General features: G+C 45.5%; 1 protein-coding gene across 1 annotated transcript in view; it reads left to right on the forward strand.

Moving 5' to 3' along the window:
* Positions 1–5,131: 5,131 nt before the first annotated feature.
* Positions 5,132–26,786, forward strand: part of NHSL2 (NHS like 2) — a 274,214-nt gene continuing 252,559 nt past the window's right edge. Inside the window, exon 1 of the mRNA XM_045051075.1 lies at positions 5,132–5,632. Coding sequence (XP_044907010.1) covers positions 5,353–5,632 — 280 coding nt within the window. The 5' untranslated portion in view covers positions 5,132–5,352. The remainder of the gene's footprint in view (positions 5,633–26,786) is intronic.

A 26,786-nucleotide genomic window follows, 5' to 3' on the forward strand; every position in this document is an offset into this window, starting at 1 on the left:
AGTAACTTGCCAAGACACAGAGCTGGGGAGCTGGGGATTTGAACTCAGATCAGTGGGTCTCTAAAGCCTACATTTGGCTGTGACCACTATGCTGTGCTGCACAGCTTCGTACTAGAGAAGGAAAGAGAACCACATGTCTAACCATATTTGGATGCCTGATAATGCTGACATGTTACTTATTCAGGTTCCCTAATTAATCCAAAGCCCTGATCTGTGTAACAACTCCCAATTTAAAGTTGTAGAGATGTACATGGCTATTACCTAATGCAGCCTTACTAGCATACACAGAGAAGGCATGTCATCATGTGATGGACACAGCACATCCTGGAGAGATTAAGGACTCTTCCTTACTGCTTCAGGATTTTGTGGGGAGACAGGAATTTGCAGGGGAGGGGTGCTGGTTGTTAGGTCAGGAGTAGGATAGTCAGGGAGTGTCCCAATATGATTTCTTGTGAGTAAAGCAAGCCTGTTAGAATAAAATTACCCATTGAATGCAGCAACATCTGAATGTTCCTAATTATAGTCTCTTCCAGACAAGATAAGGAGGGAGTGAGGGAAAACAGGATAGTGGGGTGAGGGGTGGTGGACTGGTGGTGAGGGGGGAACCCACATACAACATGAGGATGAGAGGCTGAACAAGAATGTGTTCATGTTCTGCTGAAATCTCCTATAGTTTCTTTCAAAATACCACAAATCTTTTCTCGCAGTTTCAGCCTGGGCTCAGAGTCAGGGCCAAAGTTCAAACAACATCAAAGTTTATTTTTGAAATAAAGGTTTATTTCCTCATGGAATTCTTGAAGGGTTTGCCCTGCGTGTGTGTGAAACACTGAGTCTGGGCTGGAAGGAATTTATTTTAGGTCCTTGAGCCGTCTTCAGCTTACACGCCGATTGCCTAGGAGGTGATTGATGGCTGTGTAAGTTTCCAGTCCTCCCCTGGAGGCCCAGCTTTGGTGCACAGCCCTCCCTACTCTGAAGGCTGCCTCAAGGGCAGAAGCCTGCTCCGGCTTCTCAAATCTTGAGGCATTGATCCCCATTCCTGCTCCCACTCTTTTCAGAGTATGGCATTGATTAGCACGGGTTTTGTCTGCATTGTTGATTGCATCGTGGGATCTCTTCTGATTGAAAAGCTAAAAGCTGCTAGTTTGTTTTCCCTGGGCTACTTTTTTAGGGCCTGTCTGAGGAGATAGTTTGCTTGTGTTCTTAACTACAGAGCCAAGCATTGATACCAAAAAGGGTAAACAACATTAAAAAAAAAGTCAACCTGGTATTTGCCAATTCTGGTTAGTTTTTCTTGGTACAGACACTTAGCACCAGGGAACAAGACGATGTTAAAGTTGGGACTGAGGAACAGCCTTTATATCCCCCTACTGGCTGTGTGTATATACATATACATATACATATACATATACATATACATATACATACATATACATATACATATACATACATATGTATATTCATTCATAAGGAAAGCATCTGCACAGAGTCTCGTGGCAAGAGGGTACTGGGAGTGGAATGTATATTCTTGCAACTTAGATAAAACAATTGCTTGACCGGGGTGCCTGGGTGACTCAGTCCATTAAGTGTCTGACTCTTGATTTTGTCCCAGGTCATGATCTCATGGTTCGTGGGATCGAGCCCCGTATCAACCTCTGTGCTGACAGCATGAATCCTGCCTGGGATTCTCTATCTCTCCCTATCTCTCTCTGCCCCTCCCCTGCTCATGTGCGCTCTCTCTCTCTCTCTCTCTCTCTCTCTCAAAATAAATTAACATTAAAAAAAACCCACAACAATTGCTTGACTATAGAGGAATGTCATGGAGAAAACTGGCATTGCTGCTTGGCTTTCAAGTGCTACCATTTGTGGAAATTTGAGAGGTAGCAACATGGGGGCACCTTTCTTGTTTCTTATCCTGAAATAAGACAGGGCTGTACTGGCAAACTGGGTAGGTTGCATGTTTGCTCATGACTTTTCATTTCGCCGCTATGGCAGCTGCCAGCTTGAAGGAAGAGAAGTGTCATATCCTATGTTACTTATTTATGCCTTCAAATCCAGTTTTTATTGAAGTTCTAGGTTCTTAGCAGCAGTAGTTAGGCAGGACAGAAGGTGGGAAGAAGAGCAGAGGCCTTGCTGGTTGCGGTGGCCAACTCTCCCATTTCCCTCCTACCTCTCTGGCCACTCTTTCCCAGTCACTGCTTCTAGACCAGACCCACCTCCAGTTCCACAGGTGGGCCCAATTTAGGCTCAGTTTGGAACTCTGAGCACAGCGACAGATGAGTCGCTCTAGGTCTGGAGTCTGGGAGTTGGTGGATGGGTAGGAAGCATCCAGCATTTTCAGGTCTGGCTTGGTTGTTAGGGGCTTCTCCTTTCTCCCCTTTGCACCTTCCCTCTCTCTCCCTCTGAATGCACAGTGACTCGGTTTATAAGCATATTAAAGCAAATGTTGAATTCACAGAGCACTTTCTGGCTACTTGGCCCTGGGGCTGTGTGTGCAGATGGGACATAGAAGTCTTGCCCTCCTCATTTGCCTCTTCCCATTGCCTCCAGATGAAAAGTTCTCAAGCATCTCCTTCCCCACATCAGGCAGTGTTCTGCTACAGAATCCACAATGACTCTCTACTAACCCTTAGGCCAAGTTAAGTCCTTTAGTAAAGCTCTTCATATTGGGTTCTTTTATAATCCAGCTTCATTTATTCATTCATCAGTATACATTTTCTGAGTACTACTGTGTGCCGGTCGCTGGGCTTGGCACTGGGCGTACAGAAGTGAGTGAGACCGACAAGGTTCCTGCCCTCATGGAGCTAACAGTTTAATGGGAGAAGATGGTATTATTATTTTTTAAGAAAAAATTTAAGTTTATTTATTTGGGGGCAGACAGAGAGAGAGAGAGAGGGAGAGAGAGAGAATCCCAAGCAGGCTCTGTGCCGTCAGTGTGGAGCCCGACTCAGGGCTCAAACCCACAAACTGTGAGACCAAGACCTGAAATCAAGTCAGACACTTAACTGACTGAGCCACCCAGTTGTCTCCACGATATTGTTACTGTTAAACAAGGATGATTGTGCCAATGCTGTGCTGGAGGGTGATATGGGAGTATGGGACAGGACCCTTCGTCTTAGCTTGCTGACCCACCCTGGCCGGTGTGGCTGGAATGTGGCACTTCTAGAACCCTGACTCTCCCTCCACAGACCAGAGCCAGGCCCCTTGCTCCTTCCCCAGAGGCTCTCTACATAAAAGCCTGCCTCTTGCTCAAGGTCTTAGTTTTCCTATTGGGAAGAGCCTGGCAGTAAGAAGGAAGGTGAAAACTTATAGTCTCTTGACTTCTTCCAACAGTACATGCAGTCTGCCGGCTCTGGTCCTGGGAAGGGAGGAGGGGCTCTGTTCTGAGGTGGCCCCATTGCAAGTCCTTGATGTTTCTTTGATGAAAGCCAGGGCCTGCACACTGAAGAGGCTGGAGTGAACAGACTTGGCTGGGGGGGAAGGGTGTGGGGCCAATGCTGATTTGCTTGGAGCTTGTTATTATAGAGCCTTGAAAGACTCATCAGCTTCAGGAATCAAAGCGAGGTCGGCTCAGACACCAGGCCCAGCCTAGGCCTGCCACCCTCAGGCAGTGAAGCTTTGCCCACACAGTCTCTTTCAATCTGCTCGTACCTCATTTCTTTTTCTCCCCAACGAAGATCAGTCTAAACAGCCCATAGGTCAAGGAAAAGTATCCCTGGAGAGTCCAGCCAAGTCCCTACTTCCTGCCAGTCACTCTTTTGGCTCAGGTTTGAGTTCGCCAAATACAGGATTTTGAGTCCTCATTCTGCAATTGGATTTCACAGTTCAGAAAAGGGGTTGTCTTTTGCCCATTTGTTTCTTATTTTAACAGAAAGGACTTTTTTAGTATCCATGTTCCACTTTACTGAACAAGGAACATGGGTAATCAGATTACTTTTAACTAGTTGTAAGGCCTTTTGAACTGCCTTAGGGACAATTCTGTAAAGGAATGAATGAACAGGCCACACTCAGGATCATTAGCACAGACACACATAGTCTGTTCAAGGTGTTTTATTAATAGCTTATGAGGAAGGGATTATACGGATCGGAGCATTTTTAGCAGGAAAGATATAAGAATTACCAGAAGGAAGAAATGGAACCACAGCAATGTCAAAGTGGCTTAGGGGAGAATCAGATGGTAGCTCAGTGTGTTGAAAATAAGTGTTGAGAGGGGAAACTCCCCAAGTGCACAGGGACACACACATAACTCAGGCACTCTGGTTTTGAGGATGTCAGTGTCTCCCTCTCTTCTAACTTCTACAATGGAGAGGAATTGAGGCGTGACTACAGGGTTTCCCGCACTGAAAGCATATGCCAGGCTGTTCCACGGGCATCTCAGGAGCCCAGTGCTGCCAGAGTTGGAGGTAGCTCTGGGCTCTCTTTTTGCATAATGTATGGAGCTGCATCCCTCCATCTGAACTGCATCTATTGTTCCAGAGAATAGGTTTGTATTCATTCATTCATGGATTCATTCATTCCAGGGTGTTTAGAGCAGTCCAGGCACTGTGAGAGTACCCAAAGACACTGCCCTTCTGAGCAGTCCAGTAAGATAATTGGTTCTTTCCTCCTCATTCCCAAGCTCCTGGGCGCTAGAAGGCTGTACTCACAGCTTAGTCTAGCCCGTGTGTGACACCAAGTACAAGTTTGGGAAAGGAAAGCTAGATGAATGAAATCAGACCATTCGGTGGGAGCGGGTGCGCTTGAATTTTTATTATTTATGAAGAGAAAGTTTAAGTTAAAGAAACAAAGCAGAACACAACTTTAACCATCAGTACTGGGACTCGAGCTCTGCAGGAGGACACGGGCACACATACTGTACCGAACATCACAATTCCCCCCCCCCCCCCCCCCCCCACCTCACGCAGACATTCCTTCTTTCACGCTGTAGCTCGCTGTTTTTACTCGAACTTCCCTTTCCCTCCTCTCCCGGATCAAACGTTAATCTGCGAATCTCTGACCGCAAAACAAAAACAAAAAAAAAAAAAAAAAAAAAAAAAAGGTGGGTGGGGGGATCCCGAAGTAGGGAGGAGGAGGTGGAGAAAGGCGGGGAGGAGGAGGAGGAGCCCAGCGAACCGGAGTCAGAGGGACTGGTGGCTTCGGCGAGTGTGCAGCCCCGGGGGGAACAGCGCTCCAGGCTGGGAACCCGTCAGCCCGCCCACCCGCTTGGCGTCTTCGGCGCCCGCCAGCTCGCGGGCCCGCGCCCGGGGCCTGTTACACCCGGAGCTGGGGCCGCCACTCAGGGGCTCTTGGGCCAGGGGCGCCGCTCCGGGTGTGTCGGCGGCGCCGCCAGGCTGGTTCCCCGCGCTCGCGCCCGGGATGCCGTTCTACAGGCGCACGGTGGTGCCCCAGCGCCTGTGTCCGCGCAACCCGCCGCAGCCGCTCACCGAGCTCCGCGACGTGAGCCACCTGGCCGCGCTCAGCCTGCTCCGGCAGCTCGCCGACCTCTGTGGCCACTCGCTGGCTCTGCTTGAGGACCTCGAGGGGCACCTGCTGGCCCTGGGGCGCCGCACCGACAGCCTGTTCCGGCGAACGGTGCGCCTCCGCCGCCGCCTTCCCTGCCGCCTGCTCGGCCCAGAGAACGACGAGGAAGAGCTAGGTAAACCGCGCCTGGGAGCCTCACGGCCCCTCGTCTACCCCGCCTCTGGGGGCGCCAGTGATCTCCGTCTCTGCGTCCCCTCCCGGCCCCTCCTCCTCCCTTCCCGACCCTTCCCTCCCTTCTCCAAAGCGAGTGAGGGGATCCCTTTTCCTGGACTCCCGACCCGCCGCTCTCCCTCTGGAACTTCCTGCTCCTTGACCCTGCCGCGCCGTCCTGAGTGGCCCTGTGCCCTCGGGGCTCTCGGCCCTGGGGTGCGCGGCCACCTTCTGGGGATCTGGTTGGGGGGCAAGGCGGGGGGACCTGCGGGGTTCCTGGGAGCCACTGGGTCCGGGACGGCTTCAGCGCCGTCCCCAAGGCCCGAGGCGTCCACGTCTTCGCGGCGTTGGGAACCAAATGGCCGCGCCGCTGGCGTCTTTGCTCGGCCGCTTCGGAAAGCGCGCGGGAGCCGCAGGCCAACTACGCGGCCGCAGGAGCCTAGCGGCGGTGCCTTCCGGATTTAAACCTGTGCAACTTCGCGCCGGAGCGTGTTCGCGGCTCGCTCGCGGAGGAGTGTCAGAGCGCCCTCCCGCCTGCTTCTGCCCGCGATTTCGGGGTCACTGCGCCAGGAGTGGCCCGAGGGGTGTGGGGGAAAGGAGAGACTGCCTCCAGCTTCGCTGACCCCTACCCTTAGGGTCTGGCTGCACGGATTTGCTTGAGAGAACCGCTTAAAGTGACTGTCATCAGTTTCAGGATTCCTTAAGGAATTAGCCATGCCTGAGAAACCCAGTGGTGCCCTGGCTGAGGACTCAGGACCCGTGAGAGGGTAGGAGGGCGATGCGAGCCTTTGACCCTGACTACTTTGGACTCCAGCACTTTGAATGGGGAATCCTTGCTCCGTGGCAATGCAGTGATTCCTTAGAGTGTGGAACTTTTGCTGAAAGCAAGGGGACTGAACGTGTTGGAAATGCTGACCACAGCTGGGGCATGCCAGGTACCAAGGCCAATTGGCACACCAGAAAGGGGAGAGAAGGAGCAGTGTGACCAGAAAGTTTCAGATGGAGGCAGAAGATGGCTACTTGCTGACTTCTGAGTGCTACTCCCGCTGCCTTGGGGAAGGATTACCTGGGCCAGCCCCTCTCCCTTGCAGACACCACCTTGCCCCCACTCTTTTCAGTAGGACAGGACTCAGAGGCCCTGGGACCTCCTCTTTGGAAAAGGTCTCTGACTTCTGAGGTAGATGGTGGAGGTCACTAGTGGAGAAAAATGAACTGGGTCATGTGTGAAAAGGAAGGTGGAAGACGCAGATGACTGCCAGATGGAATGTAGACATGGGACCAGAAACCTCTGCATGGCAGGTGACCAAGAAAGCTGGGGCCCTAAGTCTGGTTAGTTCTCAGTTAACAAAGAGGGTAAGAAGGTCAGTGTTGATTTTTTTTTTTTTTTCCTGAGGTCCCATTGACTACTGACTACCAGGATTAGCCTAGGAGAAATTTGATCAGTCAGCTGGGGGAGTAGTTTTCAAAATCCCCACACAGTTTACAGAGAGCCACCTACTGAGTTTAGCTGGGTAAGTTAAGGACAGAAGGGAGGCTCTGCTTTTCCAGCCTATACCTTTCTGTCCACTGAATCAGAGCCTTTTCCACGTGAGGGAAGGCATGGCTTCACCAAGTCACCTTGGGACCTAACCCTTTCCTGTGATCTGATGGTTTAGAAAAAGATGGCTTTGTGCAATGGATATGTTTTAAAGGAAGGGGGGCAACTCTTAGAATAAATTGCATTGTTTTGGTTTCTTTGAGAGTGGCCATTTTTGGTGTGTCCACTGGCCTCTCTGGGAACGAACATGTTTCTCAGCTGAGAGCCACTGAGGGGTCTGCTGCATAAATGGAATGCGGCTGCCCTAATTTGGCAAGAAGTTCTGGTTTTCCATTTTCTGGTCTAATGTCCTACCCTAGATTCCCCTTGAGGTTCCCACTGCACACTTTTCTCTTCAGGTGCTTTGATTGCGTATCACTTAAATTAGGCCTTCTCAGCAATGATCTGAGCATAGGTACCAAACGCAAAGAGTCTTGGGGAGCATAATCAGTGCACCATCTGGCCACCCTCTTGTCGCTCAGGTATAAGCTTGAACAAGGTGTTCAGCAGGCTATGTATTATATTTTGACCCCAAGTAAATATCCCCCTCCCCCCCTTTTTTTTTTTACCATTATCAGGTCTTGTTTTTTTTTTTTCTTTCTTCCCTGTGCCTTTTATTCTAGTACTCCTACTTTTTTACTGACCATTTTGCTGGTGGTCAGCGCTCCCACTCAGCATTTTACCCTATATATCCTCCACTGGCTGGATTTCCCCCAAATTCTTCCTTTGGGTATTTCTTTGACCATGGGGGCAGGAAAGACCTGGGAAGGAGGGAGGAAGGTTTGGAAGCAACATAACGGGAGTGAATGACACCTGACAGGTCAGCAGCTTGTAGCCTTCCTGCAGGGACAGCTTGGCTGTCATCTATGGGAGCCATGGCAAGTCAGACTGGCCCTTAGCCTTCAGGCTTGCAGAGACCAGACTGCAGCCTTCTTCCGGGGGCCCTGAGAGGCAGCAGGGGGAGGGCAGGGGGAGGAGAGAGAGATAGAGGAGGAGAAAGTTGATGCTAAGGGAGTCCAAAGTGCTCCTCTCTGCAACCGGGGGTCACACCCCCACCATCTTCAAGGTTACAAGGGTGGGACTGGGCTGGGTTGGTTGCCTGGCAACACCTCCTCCTCCACTGAAGGCTGTTCTTTGGTAATTTGAACCCCTTTGAGACTGCCCTAGAAGCTCTTGTAACTGGGGTGAGGTGGGGGATGGGGGTTGGAAAGAGGAGAGGGCGTGCTATGGGAATGCACCAGGCTCCTCTGGTTATGGATTTGTGACTGTTGCCACACCCTTGGCGTGGCCCTGCCTATAACTAGAGGGTTTTTTCCTCACATCTGGCTTTGAATGTGACCTGTTTTATTGCATTCGTGTTCTGTACTCTTCGTCTCAAGAATGGCATGGACAAAGCCAGAGGGAAACAGCTCCATGCCTGCTGCAATATGCTGAGTCAATCCAAGCTTTCCAATTTCTCCCTCAGAGATCCATTTAATGTTTGAAGGTGCTTAGATGATAATTACAAAAGCAATCAGGCTATTGGCCTAGGGGTATAATATCTCTGAAGTGAGCAAAGAAGCCACTGAAGCACTAGATAGATCTAGGTATGTTTAATAACACTGGGCCCTATCGTGTTACATTAGCTGATGAACTTGCTGTGGGGAAGATGCTCTGTTCCTTCTTGCAGTTGTTTTGGCTTGAATACAGCCCGTTGAGTCGATGGTGGAAACTCCCTCTTCATCTTTATATAAAATTCCTGCCTTCTGATTTTCCAGCTTTGTGGCAACTTTGGCTCCAAATCAGAAAGGACAGCTGGTTTGTTTATGTTTAAATCATAATTACAGTGCAAGGGGAGACTGTTGTAAATCTATATGGAGATGAAAAAATGAGAACCACATCTTTAGATCACAGCCTATTTACCATTAGATGAGGTGTCATGGACTCTGAATTGGACCATCATTGCTACTGAGGAGGGCATATGGCCTGCTTGAGTTGAATGGAGCAGGGGGAACTTTGGGGACTTGCAACAGGCACTTTGCCAGAGCTCACTTTGTCTCAGTCCTACCTGTCATGCCCAGAGACCCTTGGGACAGTGGCTTGACCGAGTGGGGAGGGTAAGCAAGCCCATTTTCTCTTAAATACCATGAAATTCCTGGTCCGCTTCGTGGTATTTCCTTGTGTTGAAAACATCTTCCCTGGAATTTTGACACCAAAATGTCCGCTAGAATTTTCTCTACTTTAGAAACAAGAAATTTAATCTTTTCCTTTTTAGAGACACATGAACAGCTAAGGTGACAAAAAGCATCGGGATGACGGAAGAGTAGAGTAATAGGAGAATATTCAAGTTATGGCTCTTGGGCTCAACCTTGACCTTTGTGAGGTTGATTAGGTGTCAGGAGGAGAGTGGTGACTTTGCATCATTTGTCCCTATACTTCTCTGGTTTAGGTGGAGTTGGTTTATGCCACATGGCACAAAAATTTGGTCATTAAGGGGTGCCTGGGTGGCTCGGTTAAGCGTTAGAATTCAGCTCAGGTCATGATCTCATGGTTTGTGAGTTCAAACCCCGCATTGGGCTCTGTGCTGACAGCTCGGAGCTTGGAGCCTACTTTGGATTCTCTCTCTCTCTCTCTCTCTCTCTCTCTCTCTCTCTCTCCACCTCCCCTGTTCACCCTCTGTCTCTGTCTCTCTCAAAAATAAATAAACATTACAAACATTACAAACTTTTAAAATTAAAAAACAAAACTTGGTCATTAACCATATGGGTGTCATAACACTTGACTACTGAGGCCCAGAAGAAGGAAGGGACTTGTCCAGAGGCACCCAGCTGGATCAAGACAATTAGAACCCCTAAGGGTTGAAAAGATTAGAGTGTCTCCTGATGTGTAATTCCAAGTAAAAGCAATGTTAAACCTTCAAATAAGATGGTATGTTTTGAAATTACTAAGAGTTCCACATGTATGTTGAAATTAAAATGGCTTCTTAAAGATTGTTTCATTCTCTCTCTATTTTGTACTCCTGTTGTTGGTGGTCTGAGTGTATACTTACTCTGCCCCCTGGGGAATGTGGCACTGGCTAGGTCAGACAGCAGATAAATGGCAGGAAGCCTTGATCTAAAAGCCGGGCCTTCTGACATTGAAGCCAGTGCTCTGTGATGCCAAGTTCAAAATCAGTTGTTCACTGAGAGTCACTGCCCTGTCACTTTTTCTAGCTGGAACTTGTCCAAGATGAGGAATGACTCTGGCTACCTTTGCAAAGTGAGGGATGCTCTGAAGAACCAGCTCCCTCTGGTTTCTGCAGTTGGGACTTGGTGGGTGAGCGGGAGGTAGAGAAGAGGAAAGAAGGTCAACCTTGCTTCATGTACAGAATAGATGTGAGGCAATGGGCTCCCTTGTTAAAACATAATCTCCTTTAAGCTTTGAGTGGAAAATAGCTTAGAAAAAAGAATCTTCAGGTGGGAAGGGATGGCTGGGCCAGTGACTCTGACACTGTCTTCTGAAGGTCACCTTTCCAATGGGGTCTTTTACTCGTAATCCTTCTGTCATCTTTATACTTGCTATTTTCCCTGATAGCTTTTAATCCAATTGTGGACAGTCCTTGTCACACACCCACATCATGACTATTTTCTGTTATTATAGCAGAGACTGGTTGGCATTTCCAAAGGCACTTTTATTAAAAAAAAAACAAAAACAAAAAACAAGGAACGGGAAAGTAAAACTATTACCAAAAATGTATTTAGCGTACACGTTCCCAAAGTATGGATTTATTATTCTTCAGAGCTAAAGAAGCTTAACAGGATTACTAGGTTTGCTACTCTCTATACCATTTCTGAGGACCTCAAATCACCTTATCCTCATTACTTTCTAGACTTGAAAAGAGGACACAACTTTGTCTGAATCCCATCTCCTTTCCCCCCTCTCACCCTTGTGCTGAGTGCTAAAGACTCAGAGGTAAATAAGACCCAGTCTCTCCCTTCAAAGAGCTCCCCCTGCAGAGGTGGGTACCATCTCATTTCCTACCACATCAGCACATGATGCCAGGGCATCAGGTCCTCTTCTTCCCTGGGTGAGGGAGAACTGATAACCAGAATCAGGACCCTGGTTCACACCCCAGAGGATTTTCCATTCAGTCTGGGTCCAAGAATGGAATTTGGACCTTTAGAATCTGCTGTGGTAAAAACAAAAATAAAAACCAAATGGTGACAGGCTGCTCCTGTGAATTTAGCAATGCTTTAACACAAATCCACAGATTTGAAATTGATGACTTTATGTTTACACGTAGGCAGGGTAGTGCTTATTCAGTAGGTGGACAATGCTTGGTGGATCTGTAAACTCACAGACTTGTGGTAACTGCACGGCCCTCTAGAGTCTTCTCCTCTCAGTTGGAAACCACTAGCCTAACTGTAAGCTCCTCAATAGAAAGTGAGCTCCTCAAGGGCAGAGATCTTCATCTGTTTTTACGGCTGTTTCTCCAGCCCCTAAAATAGTGCTTGGCGTCTAACAGGCACCTGATAAATGCCTGTTAAGTTCAATTCATCCCTTTTTTCTAGTCATCATTTATTTATTGAGCACCTGATTCTGGGCCCGGCCCTGTGCTGGTTTCTGGGGATATAGAGCCTAACTGGAATGCAGCCCTACAGTCCAGTGCAGAGAACATCAAATCATTGTACTGCTGGGGAGGCAAGCCTGGGGGTCAAGGGAATGCAGACGAGGTGCCCCTGACTCAGCCTGGAGGCTGGTAAAAGCTTCCAGGAGGATGTGAAGTCTGAGGTTCGAAGGGTGATCTGGAGCATTCCAGCTGAAGAGGAGGAGGGAATTCCTGGCTCAGGAAGTAGCTGGGGCAAGGCCCTGGATAGTGAGAGGGCCAGTGAGGGGGAGGAACTCACTCAAGCGATTCAGGAGGAGAGGGTACAAGGCTCCTCTTGACTCAGAATGAGCCCTCAGCGGGGAGGTGGGGTGGGGAAGCCCTCACATCATGTTTGCTGGCCAAGGAGCTGGATACCCGGAGAGTCTTGGGAAGGGTAAAGTGAAGTTGTAATGGTAACTATGGATTTTCGTGATCTACACTCAAGTTTTCACCATCCTTGGGCAGATGAGACCTACTTCACAGAGCCAGGTCCTGGGTCCCCCTTGAGAAGTCCAGGCCAGGAGGGGCTCCAAGCCACAGTGAGAAAGAAAAAGGGAGAGAAAGCAAGAGTCTACCTGCCTGTATGGCCCTGGTGTGTGTATCCAGTTGCACTCCAAAGCTGCATATATTATTCATGCCCCTTATTTTTTTGTGAGTAGGGACATTGGAGGTTTGACTGTATCTTATTTTTTCTTTCTAAATAGCATAGATTCTTAAAAAAATTTTTTTAAATATTTATTTTTGAGAGAGAGAGAGAGAGAGAGAGAGAGAGAGAGAGAGACTAGAGCACAAGCAAGAGAAGTGATGAGAGAGGGAGATGCAGAATCTGAAGCAGGCTTCAGGCTAGAGCCTGATGCAGGGCTCGAACCCACGAGCTGTGAGATCATGACCCGAGCCGAAATCGGATGCTTAACTGACTGAGCCGCTCAGGGTGCCCTTAAATAGCATAGATTCTTAAGAATGGCTTGTCATTCATCTAGGGGAAAATCAGAAAAGAAATTTTTTTCTTTGGAAAATGGACTCAAAGAGAAGATGAGGTGGAAAAATGATTCAGCTGTTTTTATTTTGATTCAAATTTGCTTCTGAGAAGAGTGTAATTAACTGCCTGGCAATTTGTAGTCTGATTCCAAGTATCTTCAAAATATCCAAACTCATATTATCCTCCCCAACTAGCAGGCCCTGAGGGGAGTGAGGTCTCCTTTATCAGCAGGCCTCGGGCTCTCTATCAACAAGCCATGTATCACAGTTATCAGCAATTCCTGTGCTGGTATTATGAACTCTTATCCCTTTTGATGCAGTAATTCTACTTCCAGGACCTTATGCTATCAGATATTCTGGGAAAAATGTTTGAGGATGTTCACTGCATATGTTGGTTCTTTATAGTAACTGCCAAAAAAATGAAAATAACCTAGTCAACAGTCGGGGCATATTTATATATTTTGACAGGTCTATATGCTAGAGTATTATACAGCTAAGAAAAATCATGTTTGAAGCAAATACATAGCGATACATGGAAATGCACAAAATAATGCTAAGTGGAGAGTCTGGGTATAATATTGCATGCATAAGATTATCCAAAATAAAGCACATATATATGGAAAAGAAAGTGGAGGGGCAAATGCCATAATGGTAACAATGGTATCTCAGGGTGATGACAATGGTAACACAGAGAATGATGGTTAGCTTTGTGAGATTATGGGAGTGGGTGTTATTTTTTTCTTATGCCTTTCTGAATTTTTCAAAATTTCCTAAATGAATTTGTATTAGTTTTAATAAACAGGGAAAAAAAAACCAATGAGTGACATATTAAGGAAGAGGATCTTGGGATTTGGAAGCAGCAGCTGTGCATTTAAGTCCCCCTTGCCCTAGCACTTATTAGCTGACTCTGGTGTCTCTGAGCCACCATCCCTCATCTGTAATGCTACCCAGTTCAGAGGGTTGCTGTGAGGATCCAAAGTGATGTAGATAAATTGCCTGGTGCATACACTGTGATCACACACATGATCACTAAATACTAACTTAAGAAGCTTCTGTTCCACGAAGCTGTTTGATATCCATGAAGGGAGGTACTATCAAGATGAAGTTATAATAAGAATGGTTCCTAGACAGCTCTGAATTGCAGCCATTTTTCCCTTTTCCAGAATATGTAAAGAATGATTGTGTGCCCAGGGAGGAGCAGCATCTAGCTTTTGAGGCTGTCAGCTCATCTCTCCCAACCCGAGGGTTTTCCTTTCCTTTGACCCCTCCCTTCATTCTCCCCCACTGACATCTGTTCACTGCCTTGCCAACCAAGGGAGAAAACATTCTTTGGAACTGAAGCCGAGGCACCACCGAGAATCCTGGCAGCTATGAGATGTTTATTGTCACTGAGAATATGTGGTGCTGGCTGACCACAGGACCCGCCAGGGTGGGATGCCAAGGGGGGATTCTAATGAAGTGGCAGAGGACGGATGCAGGCTGCACAGCGAGGCAGCATCCCCTGCCTTAGGCAGAGCTTTTATCCAAGTGTCCTGCTGGCTCTGTTCACCTCTTCCCTTGGGATGTCTGCATGGCTCCTGGCTTCACTCACCAGTTTTACAGAACCAGCTTGGTTTATGGGTGAAGAAAAAACACCTTCTCACAACACTTATGGGGCCTAAGGTTGTTTCAGTGACACATTTGGCAGTTTGCCTGAGGGTCCAACAGGCCTAATTCCTACCAGCATGGATATGGAGTGAGTGAGCATCTGATCTCATGACTAGGCAGCCTCAAGGTCATGGACACACCTTGGAAGTGTCTACAATGTGCTGGAACCACCTGGAACTTCAGTCAGTCCTACTCTCTGGGTAGAATCCTTCACACCACTTGTCTGATTACATTTTTTTTTCATTTTTTAGTTATAGCTAAAAACAAATAGACCTAAAATAGACCCTGGCTGCAAATCCAATTTACTTGGGGAGCTTAAAAAATTACTAATGCATGGCCCCAACCCATACCAATTAATCCAGAATTGCAAAGGGGATGAAGCCCAGGAGCTAGGATTTTTAAAAGGTCCCAAGGTGATGTACAGCCAGGGTTGAGAAACACTGTTATGATATAGATGGTTAAAACTGGAAGAGACCAGGCCAGAGTTTCCCAAATTTACTTGACCACATAGTCCTTGAAAAATTACAATATATTTATGGATATCGAACATGAATTATAATGCAGGTTTAGATTAGATTAAGTGACCAAAAATGGTCTCACTGATGAATTAGTGGTAAGCAGTAATAATGCTAAGGTAGATAATGTATTTTTTAACTTTATAAGAGAACAAAAGAAATTGGAAAAACGAAGCCATTTTGTTATTAATAAAAAGAATAAATATATGTTAAAGTAAAATAAATCGTATTTTATTGTACATTTTTTGGTTATAACATGTCATCAGAAGCCACTAACATTTTAGTGATTAATTAATTATTTTTTTAATGTTTATTTATTTTTTGGGAGTGAGAGAGAGAGAGTACAAGCAGGGGATGGGCAGAGAGAGAGGGAGACACAGAATCCAAAACAGGCTCCAGGCCCTGAGCTGTTAGCACAGAGCCCGATGAAGGGCTCGAAGTCACGAACCATGAGATCATGACCTGAGCCGAAGTCAGATGCTTAACCGACTGAGCCGCCCAGGCCCCTCAAAAGCCACTAGCATTTTAAACGGGACTGGTACTTTTGTTTTCTTATGTTGTAGCTACTTTATACCACACATGATGTTACTGGGTTGGATCCCTATGTCAGATCAACCTGAAATTGCTTCTCTTTGTGTGAGAATATAAAGAGTCTACTATGCACAGAGTTGTTGGAGTGCAGGGAAGAAGAAAGAAACTTCCACTTTTTTTTATATTTAGTATTCCAAATTAGACTATGCCAGAAATCACAAATAATTGAAATAGTTGCTTCTGAATCAATGTCTAGATATGACTCCATGCTTTTCCACATTGTCTAATGTGACACACCCTTTTGTGTAGGTGGATTATTGCATTAATAATAGTGCATAGGAGTGCCTGGGTGTTTCAGTCGGTTAAGTGTCTGACTTGATCTTGGCTCAGGTTATGATCTCACAGTTCATGAGATCAAGCCCTGCGTGGGGCTCTGTGCTGACAGTGTGAACCCTACTTGGGATTCTCTGTCTCCCTCTCTCTCTGCCCTTCCCCCACTCACGCACGTGTGCATGCCCTCTCCCTCCCTTTCTCTCAAAATAAATAAATTAACGTTAAAAAATAGTGCATAATAGTAAAAGCAGCTGTATGGATGTGTTTAGTATTTTTAAACCCGTATCTACTTCAACAAATGCAATTTACTTATTTATTTATTTTAAAGTTTATTTATGTATTGAGAGAGAGAGAGAGAGAGAGAGAGAGAGAGAGAGAGAGAGAGAGAGAGAATCCCAAGCAGGCTCTATGCTGTCAGCACAAAGCCCGACATGGAGCTCGATCCCATGAACTGCGAGATCATGACCTGAGCTGAGATCAAAAGTTGAATGCTTAACAGACTGAGCCACCCAGGTGTCCCAACAAATGCAATTCAGAAGAAAAATTATTTATCTTTGAGCCTTTCCCGTTCATGATTTAGAGTTTTAGAAAGTGCATTTAGGCCAACAACTGCACAGAGAAAGGAAGAGGACTAGTCGAGAGGCATCTCCAGGGTTGGTGGCTATAATTACTCCCAGTGCAGAATCTCTTCTGTGACTATTTTTGGGTCCTGAGGTGATCACTTAGGCTGATATTAGCAGCTCCTGGGAAATGGCTGGGACAAGAGGGACAAGGGAGAGGGGAGAATAATGGGGGCACTTCTAGTATCCCCCTCCCTGCTGTGACCAGAGGGGAAAGATGCTAAAGGACAACCCCTATAGTTTACCTCCCAAGCAAAAACTGATGCTGAGGATGACAAGGCATTAAGAAGAGGCGGCAGTGGCTCAGTCAGTTAAGTGTCTGCCTTTGGCTCAGGTCATGATCTCACGGTTTGTGAGATCGAGCCCTGCATTGGGCTCTGTGCTGACAGCTCAGAGCCTGGAGCTGGCTTCAGATTCTGTGTCTCCCTCTCTCTCTGCCCCTCCCTTCTCTCTCTCTCTCAAGAATAAATAAACATTAAAGAAGAGGTGGCACCATCTTCAGAGGCATCTGTTTAAGAAGGCTGAGAAGTGTGTTTTCAGGAAGAGTTCCACTCAAAATGGTGAAAATTGAAGAAACAATTCAGTACTAAAAAGTGGGGAAGATCCAGCTCCCAGAAACTTTGCTGTTAAGAGGGAATCATATCTTGAGGACTCTTGAGAGCTAAGTCTCACCATATTCAATTGCTCCCCATTGAGAAATAGCACAGTGAAATATTTTTTCCCCATAATTTGGAGTTAATGAAAATGGTAGATGTAGAAAACACGTGTTACTGACTTACACTGAGGTTTTCCATTTTGTGCCTATAGTTTCAAAACTATCTGATGCATGTGGGGAGGAGGTGGTGAAGGAGGGAGGGCGAGGCCATAAAAGTGAGGACTCTTTCCATTCCAGTGAACACGTACGGTGGATGCCAGTGGGAGATGGTGGCATACATGGCAAATAGGTGTCCCTTCCAGGTAAAGGGATGGCAAAAAGGGTGCCTTTTCTGGACAGACCCATGAGAAAAACCCACTCATTTTGGTAGAACCTAAGGGAACTTCCCCCTCCTTTTTTTTTTTTTTTTGAACAAAGGCACATTCTCTGAGAATAGCAGTTAGAAAAAGTCATTTGTTCTGGTTATAACTGTTGAAAAATAGAGCGTCCTCCAGTTGGAACAATTTTTAAAACTCACCCTCTCTGGGCATAATAATTACATGAAGGTGCCCTTCGTCCATGTGCATTCAGACAGGGCACTGGGCTTGGCTGGGTTTTGTCCCTAACTTGGGCAGGGTGCCCTTGTAGGAATAGAACTTGCACAACGGTACAGGCTGCCCTATTGTGCCCAGGGTTGGGCCGGGCACCAGGCACACAGATACATGTAAGAGCTAGACCTTGTTCTTGAGGAATTTATAGAATCCCTCATCCTAACCCCCACCCTCTTTAACTCGCCCCATCTGCTGCCAGCTCCACCCATGCTGCATCCCTCCTGGCAGAGCTTCTCTCTGTGGTGACAAAACGTCTACCCTCCAGATGCACAGGCTGCTGTCTGCTGTTGGAGGGGGCTGTGCTTCTCCTGTCTGCGGCTCCAGGCTAAATGTCTCCTTTCTACGATGAACAACTAGGCATAATTGTTTGTCGTGAGGCCTCGTTGCTTCTGGGTTCTAGATGGGAAAATGTGGACATCACTTCACACTCCAGGATCTGTTTAAAAACGTTTGTTTTCTGTTTAATGTGCTTTTAAATGGTGAGTTCAGGCATAGCTGAAATATTTTCCCTTTAATTTTCATGTTCTTTCATAATGGAAAGCAGTTTAATCTGGTAATTTAGAGCTCGCTTCAGGGGCTAATTCCTACCTAGCTCATTGTACTAAGACTGTGCCAGGCCCTGTGCCAGGTATTATTAACACTGAGTTGGTGGGGCGCCTGGGTGGCTTAGTTGGTTAAGTGTCCGACTTTCGATTTTGGCACATATCTCACAGTTCGTGGGATTGAGCCCCACGTTGGGAACTGTGCTGGCAGTGCAGAACCTGCTTGGGATTCTCTCTCTGCCCCTCCCCTCCCGTCTTTCATAAATAGTTTTATTAAAAAAAAAACAATAACATTGAGTTGAGGAGACTTACCTTTTTTCTCGAGTCTTAACATTTTGTTAGGAAGCCAGTATGGAAATAGACAACCTTGCTGCAGACTGCTGGGTCCTATGTCAAAAGCATAGAGTACAGAGGCAGGGGAGGCTTCTGTAGCCTTTTTCTGTCTTGTCTTCCAGAAAACTCCTATTTATCTGTCAAGACTCCCACTTGGACAATCCTTCCTCTTTAGAGACCTGTCTGATCCCCTCTGCTATGTTTCTTTTGTGCTTTGTTCTCTTTTGCAACCCTCAGTTCCTTCAGGTGGCCCAGCTTGGTAGGAGATAGTTGAGGCAGAGACTGCCAAATATGTATTGGCCCTTCTTGAATTCATATTTATTTCCTTTCTTTTACCACCTTTTGGAAGTAACATCCTCTTCTTTGGCACTTGCAAGGACAGCCTGGCCCTTCCCGGGCTTAAAATGAACTGGAAGCTAGAAATTAGCATTGTCTCTAGAAGAGTGAAAGCCTATCTTAAAGGTTGTGGAAATTTGGAAACAGGATAAAACTACGGTGGTCTTTAGATCCTGATAAGCCTAGATGAGGTTGGAGGGTTTCCTTCACCCTAAGGGAAATTGGAGTTGCATTAGACCCCAAGGTCTATCTCTAAAGGCGTTTAGAGATAGAAAGAAGTACTGGGCTTGTCTTACTTCGCTTATTTTGCCCTAGGTATAAGCCCAATTCCAGTATTTGCTAATGGGGGCAATTTCAGTGCTGAGCCTCTGTTTTCTATTCATCAGGAGGAACAAATGAGATCCTGTATATGAAAGGCTTTCTAAACAAAAAGTCACCCCCAAAATGTTAACGTATTATCATCTTTGAGAACAGGGAGAGTGGCTGACTCATCCCTCTTTCCCTAGCATCTAGTTTAGAAGTAGGCACGCTGCAAATGTTTGTTGAATGATGGGGTGGCCTTGTAGGAGACAGGTGTTTGTTTGTATTTTAAAATTTCCATAGTATGTAATAAATCTATTATAGTAGTTAATACCCTTAGCTGTTTTGTAATTGCTGATATTACCAACACTCTGAAGCTCATGGTTTATTTGCTCCCAGCTAGTTTTGCTTGCAATCAGGATATACTGTTGACAAATTGACAGTGGTGCCTGGGCTATGACCTTTCTTTTAAGAGCTCAGGTCCCCCATGAAACTCCTCAAGGGTGGGGGGTGTATCCTATCTATGTTTGTGTTCCCTTGGTACTCTGCTATGCAGTAAGTGCTCAGTATGTATTTGCTAACAGGGAGAGGGAATAGCATGTTTTTGCACTTCTATTTGACCAGCTAAATCAACTCCAGATATCAGAATGTGTGACAAATGTCACAGATAGGATGCTTCACTTTAGCACTGAGATGACCTACCTTTTTTAAAATTAAAGAGTGTTTGGACAAAAAGCCATGGCTTTTAATATTATGTTTAAGAGTTCACTCTGTACCAGGCAATATGTGAATCATTAACTCATTTATTGCCCACAACAATCCTGTGATATAGTTATCATTATTATTCCCATTTTCTCAATGGGGAAACAGCTCAGGGAAGAGTAAATAATTTGGTTAAGAGTTATAGAGTAAGTTGAAGACCTAGAGTTTGAATCTCTATGTATGTTCCTAATCACAGTGAATGGGGAGTAGGTTGTACTGAAAGTGAGGAGCAGGAGGAATGTGTTTTTACCACCATCAGGGAGGAGCCTGGGTTGGGGTAGGATCAGATGAAAGCCTTCCTAGTGGGACTCAGGAGATTCAGCACGACTATATCTAGTGGGACTAAAAAGAGAATTAAAATTTCTTGGGGGAGCCAGGGAGAGAGAGCAGGAAATTGAAATTTTCTCTGTGAAATTAACTAGCATTTTTGCATTTCCTTCTAATTTTTGAGGCACTTTACATATGTTATCTCACATGGTCCTTATGACAGCCCTGTGAGTTATTACTCCTATCTGAGAAATGAACAAAATAGACTCAGAGAGATTATAACTGACTTGCCTGTGGTGGCAAGTGGGAAGGTTATGAAGACTACAAAAACATTTGTTCATTCATTAAATATTTTCTAAGTGCCTACTATGTACCATGCACTGTTTTAGGTGCTAGGGATACAGCAGTGAACAAGACAGACAAAACTCATTGTCCTCATGGAGCTTACAAGGTAGGTAAACTATGATGTATTTCTTTTCAGTTATCCTCTGTCAGGATAATTGGTTTGGGTTTTCAACTTTGACTGTGTTTTAGAATCATCTGGCACATTTTGGAAAAAACACTGATGCCTGGGTCCCACTTTGGATCAATTAATCAGAATCTCTGGAGATGAAGCCCAGGCACTGGGGTGTGTGTGTGTGTGTGTGTGTGTGTGTGTGTGTGTGTGTGGTGTGTTGTGTGTGCACATGCACATGTGCACATGTGTGTGTGAGAAACCTGCTACCGAGGATTTTAGTGTGCAGTCAAGCTTGAGAAGCGTTGGTGGAGAACAGTGGTTCTCAACCTTGGCTGCTCTTTAGAATCACCTTGGGAACTTAAAAAAATATATATCAATGTCTGAGCTTCACCTCTGAGACAAATTAAATTAGAATCTCTGCTGCTGTGTTCAGATCTTTTGTATTTTATTTTATTTTAAAAAATGTTTATTTATGGGGCGCCTGGGTGGCTTAGTCGGTTAAGCATCTGACTTCGGCTCAGGTCATGATCTCATGGTTTGTGAGTTCGAGCCCTGTGTCGGGCTCTGTGCTGACAGCTCAGAGCCTGGAGCCTCATTCAAATTCTGTCTCCTCCTCTCTCTGCCCCTCCCATGCTCATGCTCTATCTCTCTCTGTCTCTCAATAATAAATAAACGTTAAATTTTTTAAAAAATGTTTATTTATTTTGAGAGAGAGAGCGTGGGAAAGAGAGAGAGTGAGCATGCATGCAGGGGAGGGGCAGAGAGAGGGTGAGAGAGAGAATCCCAAGCAGGTTCCTCACTGTGAGTACGAAGCCCGACGCAAGTCTTGATCTCATGAACTGTGAGATCATGACCTGAGCTGAGATCAAGAGTCTGACACTTAACTGACTGAATCACCCAGGTGCCCCAGTTCTTCTGTACTTTAAAATGTGCCCCCTCAAAAAGTGCTACTGAGTTCAGAGTGTCGGGTTTGCATGAAGTACAAAGAACAACTTGGTCCTGTGATCTCAGATTATTCCCCTCGCCTCTCAAGCATACAGATCATTAGTTTTTCATTCTTGCAAAAAATATTTTTTTAACATTTTTCAGTGTTTATTCATTTTTGAGAGAGAGAGGCAGAGCACAAGTGGGGGAGAGGCAGAGAGACAGGGAGACACAGAATTGGAAGCAGGCTCCAGGCTCTGAGCTGTCAGCACAGAGCCCGACACGGGGCTCGAACCCAGGAACCATGAGATCAGGACCTGAGCCAAAGTCAGATGCTAAACCAACTGAGCCACCCAGGCACCCTTTTGCAACAAATATTTGTTTAATACCTATAATACACCCCTGATGAGTCCCTTCCTTTTCCTGAGTCCTGATTCCTCTCTCTGTATAATGATAGACTTGGATATCCCTATGGCTTATTGCAACTCAAACACTTTATAATTCTACCAGAGAGATTGGGCTAGGAATGTTAATGGCTCAGAGGACTCACTCTTGGACACCTAGGTTGTATTATTTGTCCTCTTGACAGCAGTGTATGTTATAGCTGAGAGACAGAAATTAATGAAAATCCAAAAATGTGTGGGCAAGTCTTTTTCTCACATTGAGCAGTCTGTCCATGAGGAGCAGATGGACTTTTCTTCCTTCACTGTCTTGCTGACTGCTGGGTGGGCAACACAGATGGGCAAACAAGGGCAAGAAGGGTGGGGAGCAGGGACTTAGCAGGGTCAGACTGTGAAAGTCAACCATAGGGAAGAGGAAACAAAAATGTGTGCCTTGCGGATTAAAAGCACCTGGGAGCAGCAGAAAGTGAACTAGAGGAATGTAGACTGCCATTTGACCTAGTTCTCTGCACCTATGGTTGGTCTGCATTGGTAGAAGAAAGATCACAATGGCAGCTGTCGAGAGGCAGCATAGTTAGCATAGTGGTTAAGTGCATGGACCCTGGGGCCACTCACCCTGGGTTTGATCCTCACTTTGCCATCTGCTTTCTTTATGACCTTGGACAAGTAGCCTGACATCTTTTGGCATCAGTTTCTCTATCTATAATTGGGAATCAGCATAATAATACTTACTTCATAGGTATGTCATGAAGATTACAAGCTTGGCACACTGAAATGTTTTTACACAAAAATTATAACTAATGGTTCTAAGTGTCCAGCACTCTACTTGTATTTGCTCCCTAATCTTTACATGGAGGCATTATTTCCCACTTTTACAGATGAAGACATCAAAGCATAGAGATGTTGTCACCTGGAAAAAATAACCTAGTTAGTAAGTCTCAGAGTCAGGATTTGACTCTAGGGGGATTGATTCCTTAGTGCCTGTTCAATCACAGGACTGTACCCAGTAGTGACACCAGCCATTATCTGTCTTGATGCCTACTGATAGAGGAACTGAGTTGAGCCCTGGGGATGCTGAAAAGAATGAAACCTGGGTCTGGCCTAGAGGAGTTCACAATGTAGTTAGGGACACCAGACATATGTACAAGAAGATTGCAATAGAAGGTGCATCATGCCTGGTGCCAAGGGAGTTCAGAGAGTAACCAGTGACAGCTTTGTCATGATTCCTGGCTTAGGGCTGTGTCCTTGACAGACACAGGGAGGGTGTTCTGGACAGAGGTTGCTATATGAACAAAGGCAAGGAAGTAAGGCTGTGGGTGGCATTTTGGGGGTTGGAAAAAGCACCTTTCTCCCTCTTGCACATTGTAGGGAATCATTGGGAGGCTTCTCAAACATAGTGTTGAGGTCAAGGGGTGCCTAGTGCTACTGGGCCCCTTCCTAGGGATGTCATAGAAGAAGATAGTGCAGAAGCATAAACTCATGCTGTCATAGCTGGACAGGCCATAAGAAGACCATCTAGTCCAAACCCTTCATAGCACAGATGGGGAAACTGAGGCCCAGAGAGGTGAAAGGATCAGCCCCAGCAAGCCAGCAGTAAACTGGGTCAGGCTTTGTCGAGCCAATATTTCAGCCATGCAGTGATGCATAAGAAAGCCTGGGCCATTTACTGGCAATGTCATTCAGTAGCACCCAAGACTACTCTAGTACCCAGTAGTCTTTAGAACTTGCTTCCAAGTTTTCTGCTTTATTTAACTCCCCATACTGTCATATACAGAGTTGAACATGAGGCTTGGCAGACCTGCCATGGAGGCGACACAGAGTCCATTGAGGGGAAGATAGGGCAGGGACCTAATAAGAGTGACCCCCTAGGATGTTGGAGTTCCTGATCTTTTCCAGAATATTATTTTAAAAAAATGTTAATGTTTATTTTTGAGAGACAGAGACAGAGCACAAGCTGGGAGAGGGGCAGAGAGAGAGGGAGATAGATATTCTGAAGCAGGCTCCACGTTGTCAGCACACAGAGACTGACAAGGGGCTTGATCCTATGAACCGAACTGTGAGATCATGACCTGAGCCAAAGTTGAAGTCGGATGTTTAACCCAGGTGTCCCCAGAATATTATTTTTACATGCTCTAGATAAAATAGTAGACTTACAAGGGAAAACAATTGTACTGAAATACAGTTACCAAAATATTAAAAAAAATTTTTTATGTTTTATTTATTTTTGAGAGCAAGAGAGACAGAGCATGAGCAGAGAGGGACAGAGAGAGAGAAAGGGGGGAGACACAGAATCTGAAACAGGCTCCAGGATCTGAGCTGTTAGCACAGAGCCTGACACAGGGCTCGAACTCACAGACCGCGAGATCATGACCTGAGCTGAAGTCAGATGATTAACCAACTGAGCCATCCAGGCGCCCCCCCAAAATTTTTTAAAACAGATATGGTAATATGTGTGCTTTTTCACTAACACATTTTACTTATTTATTTTTTTAATGTTTATTATTTTTGAGAGAGAACGAGAGAGAGAGCACCAGCAGGGGAGGGACAGAGAGAGAGGGAGACACAGAATCCAAAGCAGGCTCCAGGCTCTGCCCTGTCAGCACAAAGCCGATGCGGGGTTTGAACCCATGAACTGTGAGATCATGACCTGAGCTGAAGTTGGATGCTTAACCAACTGAACCACCCAGGCACCCCTTTGCTAACACATTTTAAATTATAAGATCAAACAGCAATTCTAATAATTACTGTAATTTTGAATGATTGACGGTGAAATTTCAAGATCCCTGCAACAATTGTCAAATGATACACAAATCTCTGTGATTTCTATTACTGATAAAGTCACAAGTACTGCTAACGCTTTCATGGTTTGTTGCCTACACTCACCATTTCAATTAGAGGTTAATGGAAATAAAGAGGTAATTTTTTCACAGGCCTCCAGGAACTCTCTTCATGTAACTCTTGGAGATCTGTGGGCCCCAGGTTAAGAATCCCTGCCCTAAGGCAAAGCAGACATGGGAGAACCAAACCAGTGTGGGATTTTCATCCTACTCTAGGAACAGAAACTACATTTAAGACTGTATGTGTGTGTGGACACATGAGTGGGTGGCTGTCATTAGTACTTCCATTCAGATAGTTCTGGCTCCCCTTCTTCCAGGTATCTGACAGAACTGCACCTTCTCACTCCCTTGCAGTTGGGTATGTCCATGTAACTTGCTTGGGCCAGCAAACTATGTCCTTTCTTGCTCCAAAGCCTCTTGTGGCTCTTCATTATACTCAGAGTGGATTCCACATTCCTTATCATGATCTGCAAGGCTATATGTCCTGCCAACCTCCCACATGTTGGCTCTCACCAATTTCACCCTGGCCCACTTCAGCTGCACTAGCCTCATTTCTGTTCCTAACCAAGCTTATTCATGCCTCAAGATCCTTCTGGCTGGAACACTCATCGCCCAAATCTTAGTATGAGCAGCTTAGTCTTGACCTTTAGAACTCACTTTCCATGTTAATGCCTTTTTAAAAACAAAAGATTTCTTGAGATATAATTCACACACCACACAATTCCTCTACTTAAAGTGTACAATTTGGTGGGTTTTAATATATTCACTGAGTTATGCAGCCACCAGAATGATCAATTTTAGGACACTTTCATTACCCCTTGGCCATTACCTCCTGATTCCCCATCCCCCCACCAGCTTCTGGTGAGCCCTAAAGTCATGTAAATGGAATCACATGATGTGTGGCCTTCAAATGTCTTGCTTCTTTCACTTGGCATGATGTTTTCAAGGCTCACCCATATTTTGTATTTGCCAGTGCTTCATTCCATCGTATGGCTACATCATAATTGCCTTATCCACTGGTACATGAAGGACATTTGGGTTGTTTCTATCTTTTGGCTATTATGAATAATGCTGCCATGAACACTCATGGTCACAACTTTGCATAAACATGTGCTTTCATTTCTCTTGGGTATAAATCTAGGAATGGAGTTGTTGGGTCATATGGTGACTATGTTTAGCCTTCTGAAGAACTGCCAGCCTCTTTTTCACAGAGGATGCACCATTTTACATTCCCACCAGCAATATGTGAAGGTACCCATTTCTCTACATTCTCACTATTTCCCTACATACAGTTTCTCTACTTCCTTGTTATTTCCTTTATTTTTTTTGTAGCCATCCTTGTGGGTATAAAGTGATATCTGATTATGGTTTTGACTTGCATTTTCTTAATGACTAATGATATTGAGCATCTTTTCATGTGCCTAGTAGCCATTGTACATCTTTTTGTAGAAATGTCCATTCAAGTTTTTTTTTTGCCCATTTTTGAATTGGATTGTTATTTTGCTGTGGAGTTATTTTTTTTTTTTTACATTTTTTAATGGTTTTATTTATTTTTGAGAGAGAGAGAGACAGGGCATGAGTGGAGACAGAGAGAGGGAGACACGGAATCTGAAGCCAGGCTCCAGGCTGCCAGCACAGAGCTTGACATGGGGCTCAAACTCACGAACCACGAGATCATGATCTGAGCTGAGGTCGGACGCTTAACCGACTGAGCCACCAGGCACCCCATGCTGTGGAGTTATTATTCTTTGGTACTATTGATATGAATCCCTTGTTAGACATATGATTTATAAATATTTTCTCTCATTCTGTGAGTTGCCTTTTCATTTTCTTGATAATGTCCTTTGATGTATAAAAGTTTTTAATTTTAATGATTTCCAAATTTACCTATTTTTTTTGGTTGTGCATC

Source organism: Felis catus, chromosome X (genome assembly GCF_018350175.1).
Source record: "Felis catus isolate Fca126 chromosome X, F.catus_Fca126_mat1.0, whole genome shotgun sequence".
Lineage (NCBI taxonomy): Eukaryota > Metazoa > Chordata > Mammalia > Carnivora > Felidae > Felis > Felis catus.